The sequence below is a fragment of the Wyeomyia smithii genome, chromosome 3, assembly GCF_029784165.1.
Source record: "Wyeomyia smithii strain HCP4-BCI-WySm-NY-G18 chromosome 3, ASM2978416v1, whole genome shotgun sequence".
Classification (NCBI taxonomy): domain Eukaryota; kingdom Metazoa; phylum Arthropoda; class Insecta; order Diptera; family Culicidae; genus Wyeomyia; species Wyeomyia smithii.
Window position 1 is genome coordinate 24,975,858 of NC_073696.1, and position 19,120 is coordinate 24,994,977.

General features: G+C 39.1%; 1 protein-coding gene across 9 annotated transcripts in view; it reads right to left on the reverse strand.

Annotated features, from left to right (window-relative positions):
- LOC129727289 (dachshund homolog 2) overlaps positions 1-19,120 on the reverse strand; it is a 109,991-nt gene that overhangs the window by 7,291 nt on the left and 83,580 nt on the right. For all 9 annotated transcript variants that reach the window (XM_055684971.1, XM_055684973.1, XM_055684969.1 and 6 more), the window contains 3 exons: positions 5,662-5,745; positions 5,162-5,308; positions 4,717-5,100 (listed from right to left, as the gene is read on the reverse strand). In XM_055684971.1, coding sequence (XP_055540946.1) covers positions 4,717-5,100; positions 5,162-5,308; positions 5,662-5,745 — 615 coding nt within the window. The remainder of the gene's footprint in view (positions 1-4,716; positions 5,101-5,161; positions 5,309-5,661; positions 5,746-19,120) is intronic.

The following is a 19,120-nucleotide window of genomic DNA, read 5'->3' on the forward strand; positions in this document are numbered from 1 at the left end:
TGGCAACACTTGTAAATTGTGAATAATTATTATTTGTCATTCTGTGCACGCGCTTTTTTCTCAAGCGACGAGAGAAATTTCTCTCTCGCTCGTAGAATTTCCATGTACGTGCGAGAAGACTAGACACGTCACATACAATTTGCAAGTTGCTGTTTCGCTTCTCTTTCGGTTCGGATTGCGACACGCACCAGAGTTGTTAGTCTCACTCACACTGTCGGTGCGTGCTTGCTGCTATTCAGAGGAATGCATGAAGAAGAAAAAGTATCTCGAAAGCGTGTGTGCAAAAGACTTGAAAAGCGTAGCATATGACTCGTCCTCAAGCAGAAAGGAGGAGGAAGGTTTTGCTTCTCGCTCACTCGCAATGCTGCTTGATACCAGTTGAAACTGTTTAGGTGTAGTAGTTTGGAGCTGCCAAATACATTGGAGAATCGCTAGAGCATTAATTGCGTTATGCCCAACACGCAATCATTGTACTGGTTCCGAATTACATAAACAATTGCGCTAAAAACGCACAATTTTGTACTGGTTTCGCACCGTCCAACTTTGCGTGTAGAATAATCATCAATAACCATTCTAATATCCCCAAACTACGGTAAATGAGGGCGTGGCCAGCAATGGTGACTCTTCATCTCTATCAGATCCCGGGTCACCTCTCCACTCTCTTTTAACTTCTGTTTAACAATTGCCTCTGTAATAACAGCTTTCCAAATCAGGCCAAAACATAACAAGTCTAGTGTGAGCTTTCATAGAGCTTTCTGACAGCTCAGTCACGCACACTAAATTCGTGTTGTTTGCCTCATAATTGACTCTTGCTTTACTATACCGGGGTTGAACAAATAGAAAAATATATTTGTTTGCCTCATTTCAGGCTTTGTTTTGCTCATCTTCATCTTAAAAAGAAAAAGTTTTCTTCCCTCTCAACAACTGCGAGCTTACATTCAATGTGCATCACGCCATCTGCTGTAGAGAGAGCGCAGAGTAATAGTTTCTCTGACGAAAAAACGCTCCTAATTTGACAGAGCAAAAATCCAGTGAAACTCTTGTAAATTGCTCATCCGCGGACGCAAGAAAAATGAAATAAATTGCTCGGCGACCAACTGAGCATTGCGTTACCGTTCTGATCGCTCTGGGGTGCGACAAAAACAGTATAAAATCGAACTTTCTGCAGAATACGCACCCATGGTGAGTTGTGAATCTTCCTATACTATTAAATTCGAAAACGGTTAGGATGTGGCTTCAATGTGAACCTAAATGTTTTGATATTTGGCCAACTTCTCTTCTAGTAAAGGAGAAGCTAACGAAAACTACTCCCTCTTAAACTGAGAGAGCAAATAAATGAAAAGGAACTCTGCGACTGAAATACTCTACGCCTAAATGTGGATAATTACTCACTCTGTGTGAGAGAGAGTCTACTGCTCCAAGGGGTTTGGCAGGTAAAAAAGGAAATTTGGGCAAAAATCAAGAACGGAAAAGGCCTGCCTCATTCTCGATCCGACTTACATAGTGTAAAGTGCACCAATACATGCACGATTGGAGAGGTCTATGTAGGTACGCAAGAAGACATTTTTCAGGCACGTCTGCTTGCACATTCTGAAATTCATAGTCTATTTGTCACAAAAACCTGAAACCTTGTCCGCAACTACCAAAAAAACCTTGCCAGGTCATAAACTTTCTTGCAAATTTATCAGTAAAAAGTTGCTTGGACTTGCTAGGGACATCACTTCACCTGGTGGCTCTATAGAACATTTGTCCGAAAAACTGTTTATGTTCCGTGGGTGAGGATGCATTCTTCGTACTTTATAAGAACCTCATTGTACATTTTTCTAGCCTCCTTTGGGTACTTTTCTTCAGTGTTTCTCTTGCCAGCTTAATAGCCCCAAAGATCGAAGTCTTTCTCACAGACGAATCCTTCTAACGGTGCTTTGAATTTTTTTTACGATAGAGAGTGAGTCGATAATTATTGCAATACTTTAGATTGGTTGGTAAGTCGGCTATAGTTAACGAAACAAAATCAAATTTTTACGGTAGTTTAGTATGTATGCTTACTTCAGTTTACATGCATCGGTTAAGTTTTTGAATGTACTTTGGATAAATGCTGGACATATTTTATTGATGCCCCCTATGTGCATAGTAGCAGTTCTGTGGGTTCATGTCTTTCGGCACAAAAACCTTGTAATTCGTGTAAAGTTTGTGAGCACGCGTTATGCTGGCTTTCATCCCGATTTGGGAAATTCGGCACCGTGTACAATCGTTTTTAGCCTTCTGAGCGAAACTTTTCTAAACATCAGGTTTAATGACCATGTCCCACGTCGAAATTTTCGGATCCCGTATGAAACGAACGCTGACCCTCGTTTTTCGCGCGTTATTACCGGTTCCTGTCCAGCTCCTTGTTTAAAGTCCACTACCAATCATTGCCTGATTCTTTCAAGACCTTTTAAATGGTTGAATAATGTATACATATTTTCCCAAGTCACGATGCGATAACCCAGGATTTTTCATGTGGGTGAGCAAAATTCTTTCGCGAACGGTTCACTTATTTTCTGCTAAGTATCTCGACCGGGATTTTACTGACGACTGTAAAACTTAGCGGATGTATAAACAACACTCTGAAGAGCAACTGGGCAATTTCGTTCAAGTAGAAAAAAAGCTACGCAAGTTTAATTCTTACTTTGAAGTTAGGAACCCACTCTACTAAACTGGTGAACATTTACAAACTTAAATTTTTTTACTGATTTCTGGACTCGTTCTAAATCATAAGCAATCCTCTCCTGCACACAACCAACAGGTCCACCGGAAACCGACATCATAAATAAAACCCAATCATCTGCTGGAAAAACGACCCTATTTCACAGCAGGCCGCAACTTTTCTTCGTAATTTTATTAGTTCCGGTCGGGCGGCGGCTCTCACCCGCCCCCTCACCCGTCCCACTCTAATTTCATCGATATCAAAAAGACATTCCGAGCTGCGTAAATATCGCATCGACTTTCGTGCACAACTGTGACGACCCAATTTTCCTCTCCACCAGCAATTGTTACAACCGAAACCACTTGGCGACAACAGTCAGCAACAACAACAAGAGCAAACCATGTTGTGTATGCAAATTTCATCGCCTGCTACGGCCGGCGGTGGTGGCAAACTTTTCAGCAAATCGCGTTATCAGCGCTATTGAAAACCGCTGAAGCTTGCTATTATTTGCTGGCTTTGCACTCAATACCGGCACCGTTTTCCAGTTCCATATGCACCCTCCTCCACCCTCCTGACGGTTTTATTTTTTTTTCTGTCACTTCTCGCAGGACGAGGTGGAAGAGAAAAGAAACGCCAAGCAGCAGCAGCAGTGGAATAAAACAAATGATGACAATAATGATGTCAATCGTAACGTAACGAAGTTAGATCCATTTTCATAATCATTTTGCAATTTTACATCAATCCATTTTATTTCCGCTTTTCTTCCGTGTGTCTCTTGGGTAATTTGCCCCCCTTCCCTCGTGGCTCGTTTGCCAAATCGTACAAGCAAAGCCAACCAGCGAAAAAAGAAATGAAAAACAACAGGCCTACTACGCGGACGGCTTTTCGCTACATTTACGTCGCAATGTCGATACAAATGAGCACTTTCTGCAACACAAATTTGAATATATATTAAAAGTGAGGAAAGCGAAATTTCTTTTCTGTTGTGTGCCCTGTGGAAAAATGTAAAGTGATGCCTTTTCTTATAACTTCCTCGCCACCTTCCTCGTGACTCCCATGCAATGTGATAAGGTTTAAGTATTGTGGAAAAAAGAAGCCCGGCACCCAAAGACCCCAGTTCGAGTGCGGGATAAGCAAGGAGAGCCGTTTTTATTCGGCTTGTTCCTATATTTGTATTAAATGTTTTTTCATAAGCATAATCCAATTTATTCATTTTTGTGCCTTCCAGTTTTTTTCGAATGTGGGACTGGGAATGCTTGTACCGTTCATCATCAAGTGACTGAGAGGACTACTGACTGCTGTTGTTGTCTGTTGCTTTTATTATTACAACGGTGATCGAAAGCAAAGGGGGTGGCAGACTTTTTCCGCCTGTTCGTCCCCTGCGGGTGTGTATTTTTTTCTCAATACCGCCACGGTAAAGCGACAAAAAAAAACTCCGTCCAGTAAGAACGTGAGAGTGAAAAGCCGTTCGACGAGCGGCGGCACTCTTCACGCACCCGACGGGCACCCTAAGTACGGTCGCGGTCGGTACTTTTCTTCACGACGGTGAAAATCCGCCTTAAGAATGCCGAAAATCGCATGCGGTTGCTGCGACGCGGCTGTCTGCATGCATGCCACAGGGCCTTCTTTCGCGAAGCATTCAGAACCAACAAAGCAAACAGAGATATTATAAAAAGTTACTTTTCTCCCCCTTCTTTGCTTCGGTGATGCCTTGATGCTTGCCGTAAGGGGGTTGGTGGGAACATGGAATGCTAAAAATTTGTGCTATTATGAAAAACTGCGTACACCCCAGCCTTCCTCGGCCGGGGAAGGCTTCTAGGCCATGATATGCCAAGTGAGACATCATAAACACGGCAAGAATGAACAAAGTTGATTCAATTTCACGCTACGACTCGAGGTGGAGCCATTTCGCAAGTGTAGGGTTTTTTAACTGTCACTTGGAGGTTTTCGCAGAAAATATCAGGTTTTATCACCAGACTTTTTAGTGGATTTTAATTTTAGGTTTTTCTCATAAACAACACTCAACTTACCGGAATAATTCTGCCAGAATGCTCCGGTGGCCATGATGTCCAACCCCGGATAGTTCCACGCTTTCCCCTCGGGGATGTGCGGCTGCGGGGGCGAAACGCCCTGACTCACACCAGCCCGCGATATAATCGGACTGCCCTCCTTGGAGAACCGTTCGACCGAGGATCCTCTGTCGCGATCCCGGTCCCGTTCGTGCTCTCGACTCCGCTCCCGGTCCAGCTCCCGTTCCCGCAGCCGATCGGAATCGCTTCGATCCCGATCGTCGCGACCCTTGTCACGGTGCTTTTCCCGTTCGCGTTCCGCTTCCCGTTCTTTTTCGCGCTCCCGCTCGGCTTCACGTTCCCGTTCTCGCTCCTTCTCGCGCTGCTGGTCGTTGTTAATGTTTTCTGGGGAGAAATCACGTTTCAACGGATTTGTGACACCACGCGACAACGAGCCCGAACTTACCTGCGATAATCCGTAATGCTTCCGCCGGAGCTCCCGAAGCCTTGATAATCTCTTCCAGCTGAGTGCGCCGCTTCCGCTCGGCATCTAGTCGTTCCTTCAGCTGCACCCGCAACCGGCGCTCCTTCTTGAAACGCTTTTGGTAGAGTCCTGATCGAAAAGAAAATATTTCTCTGAAGATTATCGCTAACTCAAAACTTAATCACGTTTCCAAAATTAACAATTTCATTGTGATTTATGCAGCCAAATCGTTGACGAATTTCATCAATCATTCCGAAATAGTCTGTTTCCCCTGTTCCGTTGTGTTCGAAGCTACATTTCGAACAATAATAAACCACCACCGGTTGGTTATCTTCATTTCTGATGCTTTCTTCAAAGTATAATTTACTAATCCAATTTAAAATATATTTATTTATACAGCACACAAATTCCCTTGCGCTTCGGTGCAAGGTTCGATTCAGAACCAAAGCAAAATGAGAAATTTACGAGGGACGCAAGCTTACCTCGAAGTCGCTTTTCATCGGCCAACTGACGTTCCAGCGAATCTTTGACTTCGCGCTCACGGATCACGTCCATCTTAAGCTCGGCTGTGCAATTGAAAAAGAAAAGAAAAAGCAAAACAAAAAGAATTGATTAAACATTGAAACTTTTCCGATTCTCGTTTAGAATTCCCCCTTAATTTGTGTTCAATTCATTAACCATTATTACTTCTAGAAACTATCGTAGATTCAGTGATAATCGGTGGCATTTAACTGCCCAAATGGGTATAATATTCTCTTAACTCATGCAAAGTAAAACAATCTAGACTCTATCTTTGCTCTCCACCAGTTCAACCGTCGATGCAAAGTGCATGCTTTATGCAAACGTAGCCCTGTTCGCGTACCCAGTCAAGTAGGCTGGGTGCGCACGTGGAATTTTGACAGCTCCATTCGCGGCGGTGTTATTCATAACATGTAGACAATGTTCTGCACCAGTCAAGCTCTTTTCAAGCAAAAATGTAACTCTTTTCGTTGTTATATTTCAAGTAGTTGTTTGACAGCAAATGTTAGAAGTGAATTGTGGACAGTTTGTGAAATATAAATTCGTGTTCTAGTGAGAAAAGGAAATCCACGTAAAACCCGTTAGTGAAAATCGGGTACCGTCGAAATTGATCAGAGATGAATTGATTTAAACCTGAAACATCCTTATTTCATTTTCCTAAGGTAACTTCGGTTGATGATTTTTAATTTAAAAATTATCATCTGCCATGTGTGTGCAGATCTTATGAGTAATCAATTTCATTCCGATTTGGAGTAAAATTGATCACTTTACATTTTGAGCAAACCTCAGATACATATATGATAAAATGTCAACTCATGTTAGACACATTTCAATATAATTTTAATATATTTCCAACACAATTTTAAACACTTGTTTCGACATATTTGTAACACGTTTTTACAAAATTATTCTTAGATTTTGACACATTTATACACTGCATGTTGATAAGTTAACTAATTGTTTGCAGGCTTTGATCATCGTGTAATTTATTTTGTTAAAACTGGTTTTTTCTCCCATAGATGAGCTTTAAGCCGCGTTTTCAAATAAAGTATAAGCGACACCCAGCGGCGAGCGTGCTGCAGCAGTATTGCTAGTGAAATTCGATGGTGAGCCGTTCGTCAGACATTCAATCAGTTTGAATAATTGGTAAATATTTTTTTCTACAAGCATCGTAGCGCCTTAGTTTTACCAGGAAAATTTCCTACAAATATCATGTATCCATATATTTGTAGGAGACAACTGGACATTTATAGAGAATAAGTTGTGAAAAAGTGGATTTTCTCATATAAAATCGTATGGAAACTTTAAAAATCGGGCGCAAAAATATAGTTCCACCGATCGATCTGAAAAGTTACACAGTTGTTATAGGACCCATAAGGAACACGAAAAGTGCATGGGAGGGAAAAAATAACACCATCGCGTTTTTTCCCATATAACCGTGTCCCAGTCTAATGTTACATATTACATAATATTACACATTTTACATTTTTCGTGTTACATTACGTATAACATGTTGCATATCACGTGTGAGATGTACAGAACAAGTGACATATCACTTATCACATGTAATATGCTACATGTTACGTGTTATATGAAAGTATTACACCGATTCATGTACATAAACCACTCTGTTCCGAAACAGAATGGCCATTCTAAAGATGTGTGTTGTCTTATGTTTTATTTTTTTTTATTTGATTGCATCTGAAAATTGCATCGAAGCAAGAGGAGCAACGCAACAAAGTTTTGCTCGTGCATCGCTGAAGTCCGATATACTCGCACGCTAAGTTGGCGAAATTATTGAATGTGATCAAATCAATTGTCGCCAACGTAATAAAAGTGTTTGGAGAACGTTTGTCGACTGCCAGGAAGACAGGATCGGGGAAAAATCGAAATCCAAAGACCACAAAAACTATGAAAAGAGTGGCCAGCAGTTTCAAGTGAAATTCCAACCTTTTCGTCTGAGATATCGCAAGTAAGCGGGAATTGTCGTCCACAACTGTGGATCGAGTTTAAAAACGAGCCAGACCTTCGACTTACAAAAAGGTGGGGACTCCAATGCTCTACACACTTGACATTATTTTGCTTTGTGAATTTGCTTAGAATTTTGATACTTGGTTTTAAAACAAAATGGCGTTGAAAAAAAAAATAATAATTTTTAATTTCTCAAAAATTCAAAATGGCGCCATTGGGAAACTTATTTTTGCATCAAAAAATTGAAAAAATCATGCAAGACACCCAAGCAGGAGGAAAAGTAGAAGATTACGAGCTATCATTAATTAACACACAACACAGTGAGCAAGAGGGTGGAAAACTAAAATTATCACGTCCTTAATTGTTACTTGCCAAAGTCATTGGTTTCAGTTTCATCACCGCTTTAATATTGTTTGGTCTCATTGTAACAAGAATGAGGAAACTTGCAAAAGTATAGATGATGCATATGAAGCACATGCAACTACACGAGTTTTGCAAGTTTCATCATTCTCGCTCCTACGTTTACAAAGCTGGTCGTTTTCATTGCTTTAGAGAATAAAAACGACCAGCTTCGTAAATGTAGAAGCGAGAATGTAAGAGCTTGCAAAAACTGTATAGTTGTATGTGTTTCATATGCATCATCTCTCGGAAGATATTTGAGAACTGCTGCTGATACTTCTGTTTCAGAAGTCCGAGCCGCATGTCTGTGCTGCTTGCATGCATAATAATGAGACCATCTCTTCCACGAGAACAGTTGGATGATTGATGATAAAATACAGGAATTCAATTATGCATGAACCATAAACAAATGTGTCACAAGAAACGCGAGAAATTTAAAAGTGGACCCTTACGAAAAAACGTAGGCTCACGTCAAAAGTAAAAGCCCGCCTAGTCACCAAATCCCATCGAGAAACTGTGGCAGATCGTAGAGAAGTCGATTGATACTATGCTCTTTTGAAAAAAGCTGGTCCATTCTATGCCGGAACGGGAAGGAAGACATCGGAAACCAAAGCTATACGACGAAATATTAGCACGGAAAAGTTGATAAAGCTTTTTCTCGACAATAATGTTAAACCGATCTTTTTTGGCATTTTTAACTATACAGTCAGGGTTTTTTTACGCGGTTTTTTTATACGCGGATTTTTTACGAGGTTTTTTTTACGCGGAATTTTAAATTAACGCGGTTTTTTTTATGCGGATTTTTGAATTAACGCGGTTTTTTTTACGCGATACCGCGCTGATTCAAAAAATTTTTAGCGAATTTCGAATTAACGTGGGTTTGGAACCAAAAACGTTCAAGTGTTCATATAGTAAAAGACTTAGTCTAAAAAATATTCTCCGCCCGCCGAAAGATCCGGAATGACCATCAAAGAGGACAATTTCAAATACTGGTTCTAGAGCGTCTCGGGTTTTTTCTAAAGCCCTTCTTGCTGGACTACTTTACGCGGATTTAAAAAAAAACGTGTTTTTTTACGCGGATTTTTGATTAACGCGGATTTTTTTAATTAGCGCGGTTTTTTTACGCGGATTTTCAAATTAACGCGGTTTTTACGCGGTTTTTTTACGAGGTACGTATCCCCCGCGTAAAAAATACCTGACTGTATATTCTATTAGGTGCGCAACTAAGTTCTCGTTGTTTATATTTCAACTAGCTGACCCGGTAAACATCGTCCCGCCTATTTTTGTGTTCAATTTAATAACTTTAAATATTCCAAATTCATAGATTTCTTGCGATTTGTTTATATCGTTTGAAGTTATTGGTTTTATCGGAATGACAACATCCTCGACTTTTGCCTTTAGTATATCACCTCTATTCCGGAAATACTCGAATTGGGTGGTATTCAGTTATTTTTGTTGTTTTCCAGCAACTGAAAGTGGTCATCTTCTAATTCAAGAAGGTGTCCAGGGTCAATGCTTGGCTTCTATACATTATTTCGATTACGGAAATATTCATATGCAGTAGTATTCGGCTGTTTCCCAGAAGTTGCCATCTTACAATTCAAAATGGTGTCTGAGGTCAATTTTTAGCTCCTTGCATCTGGTCAAAGAAACACTTATATAAGGTGGTATTTGGTCACTTTAGGCTGATTTTCAGAAACCGGAAGTCGCCATCCTGGATTTTAAAATGGCATTTGGAGACAATTTCTGGCCCCTGAGCGTCATTCTGGTTTAAGAAACACCCATAATAGGTATTATTTGGTTATATTCGGCTGTTTTCCAGAAACCTGAAGTCCCCATCTTAGAATTTAGAATGGTGTCTGTGGTCATTCTAGCTCCTGTGTATCATTCTGGTATCGGAGCATCTCATATTGGATGGAAATCGGCCATTTTGACTGTTTTCCAGAAACCGGAAGTCGCCATCTTGGATTTCAAAATGGCATTTGGAGACAATTTCTGGCCTCTGAGCGTCATTCTGGTAAAATATACTCCCATATTGGGTGATATTTGGTCATTTTCGGCAGTTTTCCAGTCACCGGAAGTCACCATCTTACAACTCAAAATGTTGTCTGAGGTCGATTTGTGACTTCAGTGCATCATAACAATTCCGGAAATACCCATATTTGGTATTATATGGTATTTGGTCATATCCCGTTGTTTTTCAGAAACCGGAAGTCGCCATCTTGGATTTCAAAATGATATTTGGAGACATTTTCCGGATAGAAACCGGAAGTTTTCATCTTAAATTTAACAATGGCGTCTAGAGTCAAAAAATTTTCTCGCTCTAAAAAAACATCCACCTGCCAAATTTGGTTCCATTTGCTTGGTTAGTTTTCGAGATGTGCATGAATTTGTGTTTCATTTGGATGGAACCCCTCCCATCCAGAAGAGGGAGGAGTTTCGAACTGTCTTAGTCACCTTTCCCGGCCCCTAAAACCCCCATGTACATAATTTCACACCGATCGGTTCATTAGTTTCCAAGCCTATATGGAAAAGACAGACAGAGCTGCATTTTTATATGTTTAGATAGCAATGAACCAAGCTGAGACATATGGTATACAAACCTCTTTGACACATTGATGATTTTATTGTAGCGTCATCTACTCTTAGTTGTGTGAAAATGTCTGATTATGTACCAAATAATCGTCATTTGCGGGGAGTGTTACTCTTTTCATTCTACTCGAAAGAAAAAAACCAGCGACTGAAGTGCATCGAAAGTTGAAAAAAGTTTACGGGAAGCTACTCTAACTGAAACAACGAGCCGTTATGGTCGAGCCGTCGTTTTGAAGATGGTAATTTCGATTTTGATGGAACTCCAAAAAACATAGAAGACGCTGAATTGAAGGAATTGCTCGATAAGAACCCATGCCGCACGCAGGAACAGCTTGCTTTGGTATCAAAAGTTACCCACCAAGCCAGTCCCAAGCGAATGCATGCTTTGGGAGTAATTCGAAAACAAAGAAGTTGAGTCTCCTTACGTTTTAAACCCAAGGGACGTTGAGTGACTGCTTCAGTGTTAAAAAAGGAAGGGTTTTGTTCTTCGCATCGTGACGGGGGATGAAAAATGGATTCATTACAGCAACATCAGCCACCCAAAGAAAAGACAGTAATGAGAACTGCTTCGATGCCCCTAAGTCGTCGGCTTGGCCGAATATACACGCTACGAAGGTTATGCTGTGTATATGACCCTCACTGGTAAACGGTATTGATTTTAACTGAAGCGGTTGAGTTATTTGCTGATGTTTCAAATAATTTTTTTACTACACAATTTTGAAACAATCCTTGACAAATTTTATGCGCAACACAGTTGGTTTGATAGATATATTATTATTATTATTATTCAGTTGCATCGCAATCATGAACTGAACCTTTTTCTTCACAGACAAATACTGAAAAATACAATACATAAAGTTTTGTAAAATCTCGAGCCTAATTAGCATTTTGACTGAGCAATTATCTTCATTGTGTATTCTATACCGTTTAAACATTATGAAACATGTGAAAATGGCGCAAACCTGATCTATAAAGAAAGCATCATCAATTCCAGATCTGGCATAAACTGTGCTTGAGACAGAATTATTTTACATTTCTTATACAGTAATACTATCAGCTATTTTTGTAATAGCCGCTGATGACCGAGGTTGACAATAAATTATTCGCTTCTCGTTAACCAACGCTTCATGAACCAACTCAGCAGTCAATCCGTCACGAATTCTGCCGAAGAAACTGTAACCGATAGACCCTGGGAACATCGGAGCCGAACCGCAACTCTGCCACGAAAGGTGTCACTAGTGCGATAAACGATCCAATTATGGGCTGCCATTTAGCGAGAATTCGGTTTTTGACGAAGAGCAGAAAGTTTAAATGAACAAAGTATCGAATCGATTCCATAAATTGATCGATCGATCGATCGCGCATCGGATCATAATAAAAGCCTCTCCGCTCCGCATAGCCACCTTCCGTGCGATCCTGACTAGATCACAGCCGCGGTCAGATCGAAAGCAGCAGAGCAGGCAAAAAAAAACAACAACCACATGTCGAAATCGCAGCAAAAATATAATCGAAAAATATTAAATGATAGGTTAATCGAACTAAACATTGCTTTTACGAAATAGAAGCCCCACCACCACCCGGACCTATCATCATTATGCATTCCTTCTCCGTATTTGGGGTCTCCCCTGCGGGGTCATCTCTAAGTAATGTTGAGCCGTAGCACATCATTGTCGATCCGGCTGTCCTCGCTGAGCCCGGGACACATTCCCGCCACAAATTTGTGGAGAGCGCAGAAGCGGGGTAAAGGGAATTGAAATCGAGAAATGATAAGCGCAGACCTAAAACACAGAGCCCAAGCGACGAACCCGATCAGTCACTCAGGCAACTTCAGTCGCTTAGTCAGTCAGTCAGTCAACCAGCCAAGCAGCCTGATAGCCCCTTCTAGCCAGCCAGCCAGCCAGTCAGTCAGGTCACCACTTGCAGTCGATCGGGAGAAAAAAAAATGCACCGGAAAGCGAGAGCGAAGACGAAACGAAACAAAAACTGCACAAAAATCGATAAAAATTATCTTTAATTATGGACCTATAAAGTGAAAACGTTTATCTACGTTTATATTAATTCATTTTTTGCTGTCTCTTTCGCTGATGCTCTCCCGCTCTCGGGTCCGGATCGCTGCTTTGGCGACTTGGCGGTTACGATCCTGCCGTTCTGATAGCGAACTGCACTGCCCATAATCGCATATTTGTAACATTTGCAAAATTGGTTGTTCGAGCAATTCGCACTTTTATATTTTGACCTTAAATGCATTGTTACTAATATATTCTCGCAAATAGACACTTTAACTAAACTTAGTATCATGAAGAAAGCACTATTTACACTATGTATACATTGAATATTACTTTTGAAGTCAAATTGGTTGACATTTTTGCAATGATACATTTATGCCGTCACTTTCAAGCTACTTTTGGAATATATCACATGGAAAAGGAAGTTTTTCATGTATTCAACAAGCATGAGCTGAACATCAGAAACGGATCACCGGTGGTTGGTTACCGGACCAGAATAACTTCCGAGTTCCAAAGGATGCAGATGTGGATTTGGATGGAAACTTTTTTGACAAAAAAGTTGAAAAAGTTAAGTAGTGTGACAATTATGCGGTTATTTACGCTATGTGACAAAACAACTTGGTATTTTTTACGACTTTTTTCACACAAACATAAGCATATTTTTCCAGATGTAAAAAGTACATACTATTCTAAGCATTTCCCAATAAAAAGCACGAAATCCATAAAATGTCGAATGTTACAATTATGCGATCACAGGCAGTGCACACTCGCAGAAATGTGTTGTGTACATGCACATGTGTGTGCAATGCCAACAAATCGAATCTTCTCCATCCAGACCGATCAGCATTCAGGCCTGTTTCGATCTCTGCTCGTTTGATGCTTCTTGATGGATTGCTGCTGCGGTGTATTCTCAATTTCTCTTGTTTTTTTTTTGTTTTTGCTTTATTAAATACAAATGGATCAACACCCCGCGCATGCATCCCTCCCAAGCCCTAAGTAGTGAGGGGAAGAGTAAAAGAACAGAAAAAAATCGAAATAAAAATATAGCCACTCAATTTTACACGCTTCAAGCAATATTGAACGAAAATTTTGTCCATCAAACAAACGGCTGCGGCTGCGCGGGCTGGTGGAAAATGATTGAAATTATTGTAAGAATAAAGGCAACATGAAAGACAAAACTATAGATCACCACCGCCGTCTCGAGAGAAAGAGGGATCGAATTAAGAGGGATGTTTTTGCTGCATTCCTCGAATCCCGCCTGCCCGAATTGAATAGCTCGGGGAAAATCTGGTATTACTTCTAGATGGCCATTTGCCACCATTACCGGGACCGGGTGTCTGCCCAGTGTCTGGACAGGAACGGATTGAAATCGCATCATATGTGATATGGTTTAACGTTTTTTTTTTTTTTTTGTTTGGTTCTTTTCGTCAATTAGCCTCGGGTTGATTAGAGAACGAACGCATGATTGGCCGGGACGAACGATCGATCGATCGATTGATCGAGTGATTTCCCGTTTGCTGCCTTTTTTTCGGCGGATTTGTTCGGGCATTCAAATTACACCCGAATACAATCGAAAGATGTATTTTCGGTTGGAAAATGGTTGATTATCACTATATAGGTACCGATGATTGTTGCGCGTTTTACGCTATCGAATCGGCTACAGTCATGGGTTGAGTGATTAACTTATTTATGACTCCCGGGAGCAGTTCGTTCTTGGGTGAGTACCGAAATGTTGCAACGCTTAGGCTATTCGACGAATCCAGAAGGCCTGCACTTGGTTTTGAACCAAGCGGTCAGTGGTTTGAGCTTCCTATCAGGTAAATGTATACTGAAAGTGGTAGATATGAATTAAAATAAAAAAATAACTCATGAACACATAGAAACTATACACGATTGATGGTATAGTACGAATGTAAAACTTAACGAAAAGTTAGCATAATCAAAAGCAAATGGAGATGGTAGTATAATAAAAAGCAATGGATAAAAATGAAGCAGTTCAATTCTGAAAAAGACAATTTAGTTGTTTAAGACAACAACTAAATACTTTCACGCCGTAGAGTAGGCAGATAGTTGTAGAAGTTTTGAATTATTTTCTTTAGAATAAAATCATACATTTTTTGTGCAAAGCGTAGTTACAGGCCGATTAAGCGATTCTAGTAGGATTTCAGAATACTCTGAAAAATGAACTAATAACTAAATTGTTTGCCGAGTATTGAAAGCCAATTAGAAACGTAGCAAAAACGTTTACACATGTTTATAAAAATTAAAAAAAAACAATATGAATCGAATCATAAGACCCAGTTGTTAACAAGCTGAATAACGGATCATGAGATATCATGCGGATTTCGACTGAACTAATAACAAAAATATACAAAAAAAGTTCAATACCCTTCTGCTGAATTATTTCCTTTTTTTGCTTTACATGCATTTGGTCTCTTGAGCGAGATGCAATAAAGAATACTTTTCATTGTCCTAATACTTTGAACAATTTTCCTAATTATGTCAAAGTGATGTCTGTGTTTGAAAAAGCAGAAAATTAAGATTCTAAACAATAATAATATACAATATTTCCAATAGCTTGCGAATAAATTGACTGGTGAAAAAATTTAGATGAGCAACTCCCAACGAGACCAGACGGTTCATGTTATGTGATCAAATCGATAAACCCCTCTTTAGCTGGAAATTAACACTTTTCTGTGAACCCCTCGTTTTCTACCATAATTTAGCTCACCAAAATTGCTATACCTCTTGATTTTTTTTTATAAAATTACTCAAACCAACATGTCATTGGAAAAGCGAAAGCAGGTATTAGACGATGCAATATTTGCTATTTTGGGTACGGATTTTATTTTGTGCATATAAAATTCGTACCAAAAATAGCAAATATTTGCTTCGTCTCATGCCTGCTTAAGCATAGGGCTCTCTTTTGTAAACATCAAAATTGGTGGTCGTCATATAAAACTTGGCCGACATGTTGGATTTTGTTCAGAATATTCGATGCTTGCTGTCGAAAATGTCAAATTACACAATATTAAAGTCAAAATGAATGCTTGATATAAATTAAATTAATCAATGTTTTTTAAAAATGTATCCAAATTTTATCACAAATTTGTTGAAGATGTGTCAGCATTTTGACAAAAATGACACAAAAATGAATGTGTAACAATATTCCAGAATGTGTGTCAAAAATAAGTTTAAAATCAGTGGGAATGAGTCAAAACTGTGCGGAAAATATAAAAAAATTGAAAACAGTTAAAAACGTTTCAAAAATGTAAAATTTGTAAAAATATATTATTAACCCTGGAAAGATAATCATATTACGATGTAAAATTGAAGCATCATTTTACAAAAATTGAAAAAGCTAATTATTAATTATAAATCTATTATATAAAAATTATATTTTGTAACGATTGATCTTATTGATATAGTTTCCTCCTTTTCTGAGGTGTACCTAATCACTAGAATTTTAAATCGTTCTAAATACAAATAAAAGTGGGGGGTGACATGTAGGTTTTTTTACATGAAAATGTTCGTTGGAAGTTTTTTCAAGAAAGTTTTCGGTGGTAGGTAGGTATATAGGTGTCTGATTTAAAAAAAGGGGGAAGATCACGTAAAGACAATTTGTTATTGTATCTTTGAGTATCACTTGCATATTTGATATTACATAAAACAGATTTCGAATAAGTCAATGTAGCGTCGAGATAAACCTATTTTAGTAGGGGATTGGGGCAAAATTGACATGTTACTGACATTTTACGTGAATCAGACATCTACCAATCGATTTTTGAGACTTTTTCACTCAACATAAGACAGATTACTACCACTTATAGATATTAGCGCATTATCATTAATGCTCATATATACTCAATATTATTTCGCTTTGTGAAGTATACTTAACCCTTAAAGACGCGCGACGTTAAAAAATCATCTAATGACATAAAAATTATGTTTAACAGGTTTACTGCCTTAAAACTAACCAATATGCATAAAAAAATTGGAGGATTTACTTTTTAATGTGCAAATATTCCCATGTTGTTTTTAAACAACACTGAGACTTTATCGCAGAATAAAGTCTAAACTATTACTTTTGTTAACAGTAACTTTAAACTTGACCTTTTGTTAGTATAACTACTGATAATTCAGACATTTTCACCAACCACTAACCTTATTTTAAAATTTATTTTCAAAGACAGTCACCACCAGTCGGGAATCTCGCCATGTTTTTTTTCGTTTCCGAGATTTTGACAGCAAAAATAAAAACAAAACATTCAAATACAGTACTTCCAGCTGTTAAGTTTTCTTCGTTAGAGTCTAGAGAGCTGTTCTAATGAATTGTATTTCTGAAAAATACTAAAATACGCATATTTTAAAACGTTTTTAGTAGTGTTGTTTTAAAACAACATTGCGCATTTAAGGGTTAAACCATGCCAAAACCGTTTTCGAAGAATCACCGTTTTGAGCTCAGTATTTGTCCGATTAAGATCTGCTTTTTTTAAAGATAAGTAAAAAAATGATATGTGGACTAACTCTAAGAATTATCATATTTGGCTTCAAAACAAAAAAAATTGCTTCGAAAAAACAGCGAAAATTTCCGATTTTAAAAAAAACTCAAAATGGCGCAATTGTTGCCCCCTAAGGTGAAATGTGTTCAAACCCGGGGAAATTTGGTTTTGCGTCAAAATATATCAAAAAATCATACATAGAAGCCAAGGCAAAAAAAATGTTGCACTGTGTTATCTACGGAGTCGTGATGATTCTCAGAGACCGGCAATCAATTCCAGCCTCCATCTTTAATTCTGTGGGTGGTCAAATACCATCCAATATTGGTATTTTCAGAAACAGAATGATGCCCAGAGGTCAGAGATTATACCTAGAATGGCGACATCCGGTTTCAGGAAAATACCTTAAAGTAGTTCTTGCCAAAAATTTCAATACTTATAAAAGTGGAACCTTGGGTGACATTTTGTAATCCGAAATGGCGACTTCCAGTTTCTGTTAAACAGCCCATATTGTGTTTCCGTTCTGTGCAAACTTCTCAAAAGTAGTGTCTTTCGTTGACAGCAAGTTTTAAACTAATTTGGCCCTCATTGTATTGCACAGCTCTCCCAGCTCCCCATACGTTCGGTTCACAGCCCGACAGCCACTGACGACAACGCACACATGCAATGCCAAACGCGCAGTTAATTTTTATCTCCTTATGTCTGCTGGTTCTAAGCTGTCTTTACAGTGCGACATCCTTCGGCTCAAATCCGAACGGGCTGTTAGGAGATTAGGATTCACGAGGGTAAGGCCGATGCTATGGATGCTGTGCCATGGAAGCGAGGTAATGCGAAACACGTTTTTTCGCACATGGGGAATAATACCAACAATTGAAAAATATATGAAGCGGTTTGCTTCGTATTTATCACCAATATAAAAAAATGCGTTAAAAATGCGTCACAATTATGTCTAAAATATGTCTGAATCAAGCAAAAATGTTCAAAAACAAGGTAAATGAGTTGAGAATGTGTAAAAATGAGGGGGAGCTTCGTAGGCTACAAAGTCCGCTTTGATAGGCGAGTGGTCGTGGATTCGAATCTTAGTAGAATCAGGCCATTTGGTTATCAGAGGACTTTAACATTGGTTTATTCTCAGGCTCTCCACTACATACCCTTCCTTCAAGCTGAATTCTACTCCCCTGCTGACTTTCATCCTAACAAAAAAGTCCCTCTTATAATAAAACTGGTCTGAGTAACGTATAACACCTTCCGACCGAGCCCACACAATTGTGTAGGTAAAAAATGACGGATAGCAAAACCTAAATCGAAGCAATTCTTTTATAAAAACACTTGCTTGCTTCGGTTTTTTATTTTTCGTAGCAGTTGCGATGTAGACACTAGCGTTGTGAGTAATAAAACAATGAAGCGAGAGAGAAGGTTTTGTTTAAGTCACCTACGTAATTACACTATACTGCAATGCAATACTTAGTAAAGCGATTCCAAACTTATGATGGGTAGTGTATATGAGCCCCGTCGGAAAGGGATAATAGTTCTCTTCAGGGAATTGTAACTATGGCGCGGTATTGACTAAAGGAACGAGGTTTCGATAAGACTCCTTCCTCTGGATAAAATATAAGTCCTACTTATAATAAAACTGACCAGAGGTGAAGCATTAAGTGCCTCTTCAGTGAATTGTGATAGTGACGCGGTGTTGGTAGGAGGAACGAGGTTTCGATAAGACTTCTTCCTTTTGACAAAATAAGTCCTTCTTATAATGAAACTGATCTCAGGAATATTTATCCTCTACAGGGAATTGTAATTGGCGATATTGGCACGGGGAACGAGGTTTCGATAAGACTTCTTCCTCTTGACATAATAAGTTCCTCTTAGAATTAATCTGGACAGAGAGGAACGTTAGGTGTAGTCTCACTCCAGGGAATTGTAATTTGGCGATATTGGTAGGATAGAAAAAGGCG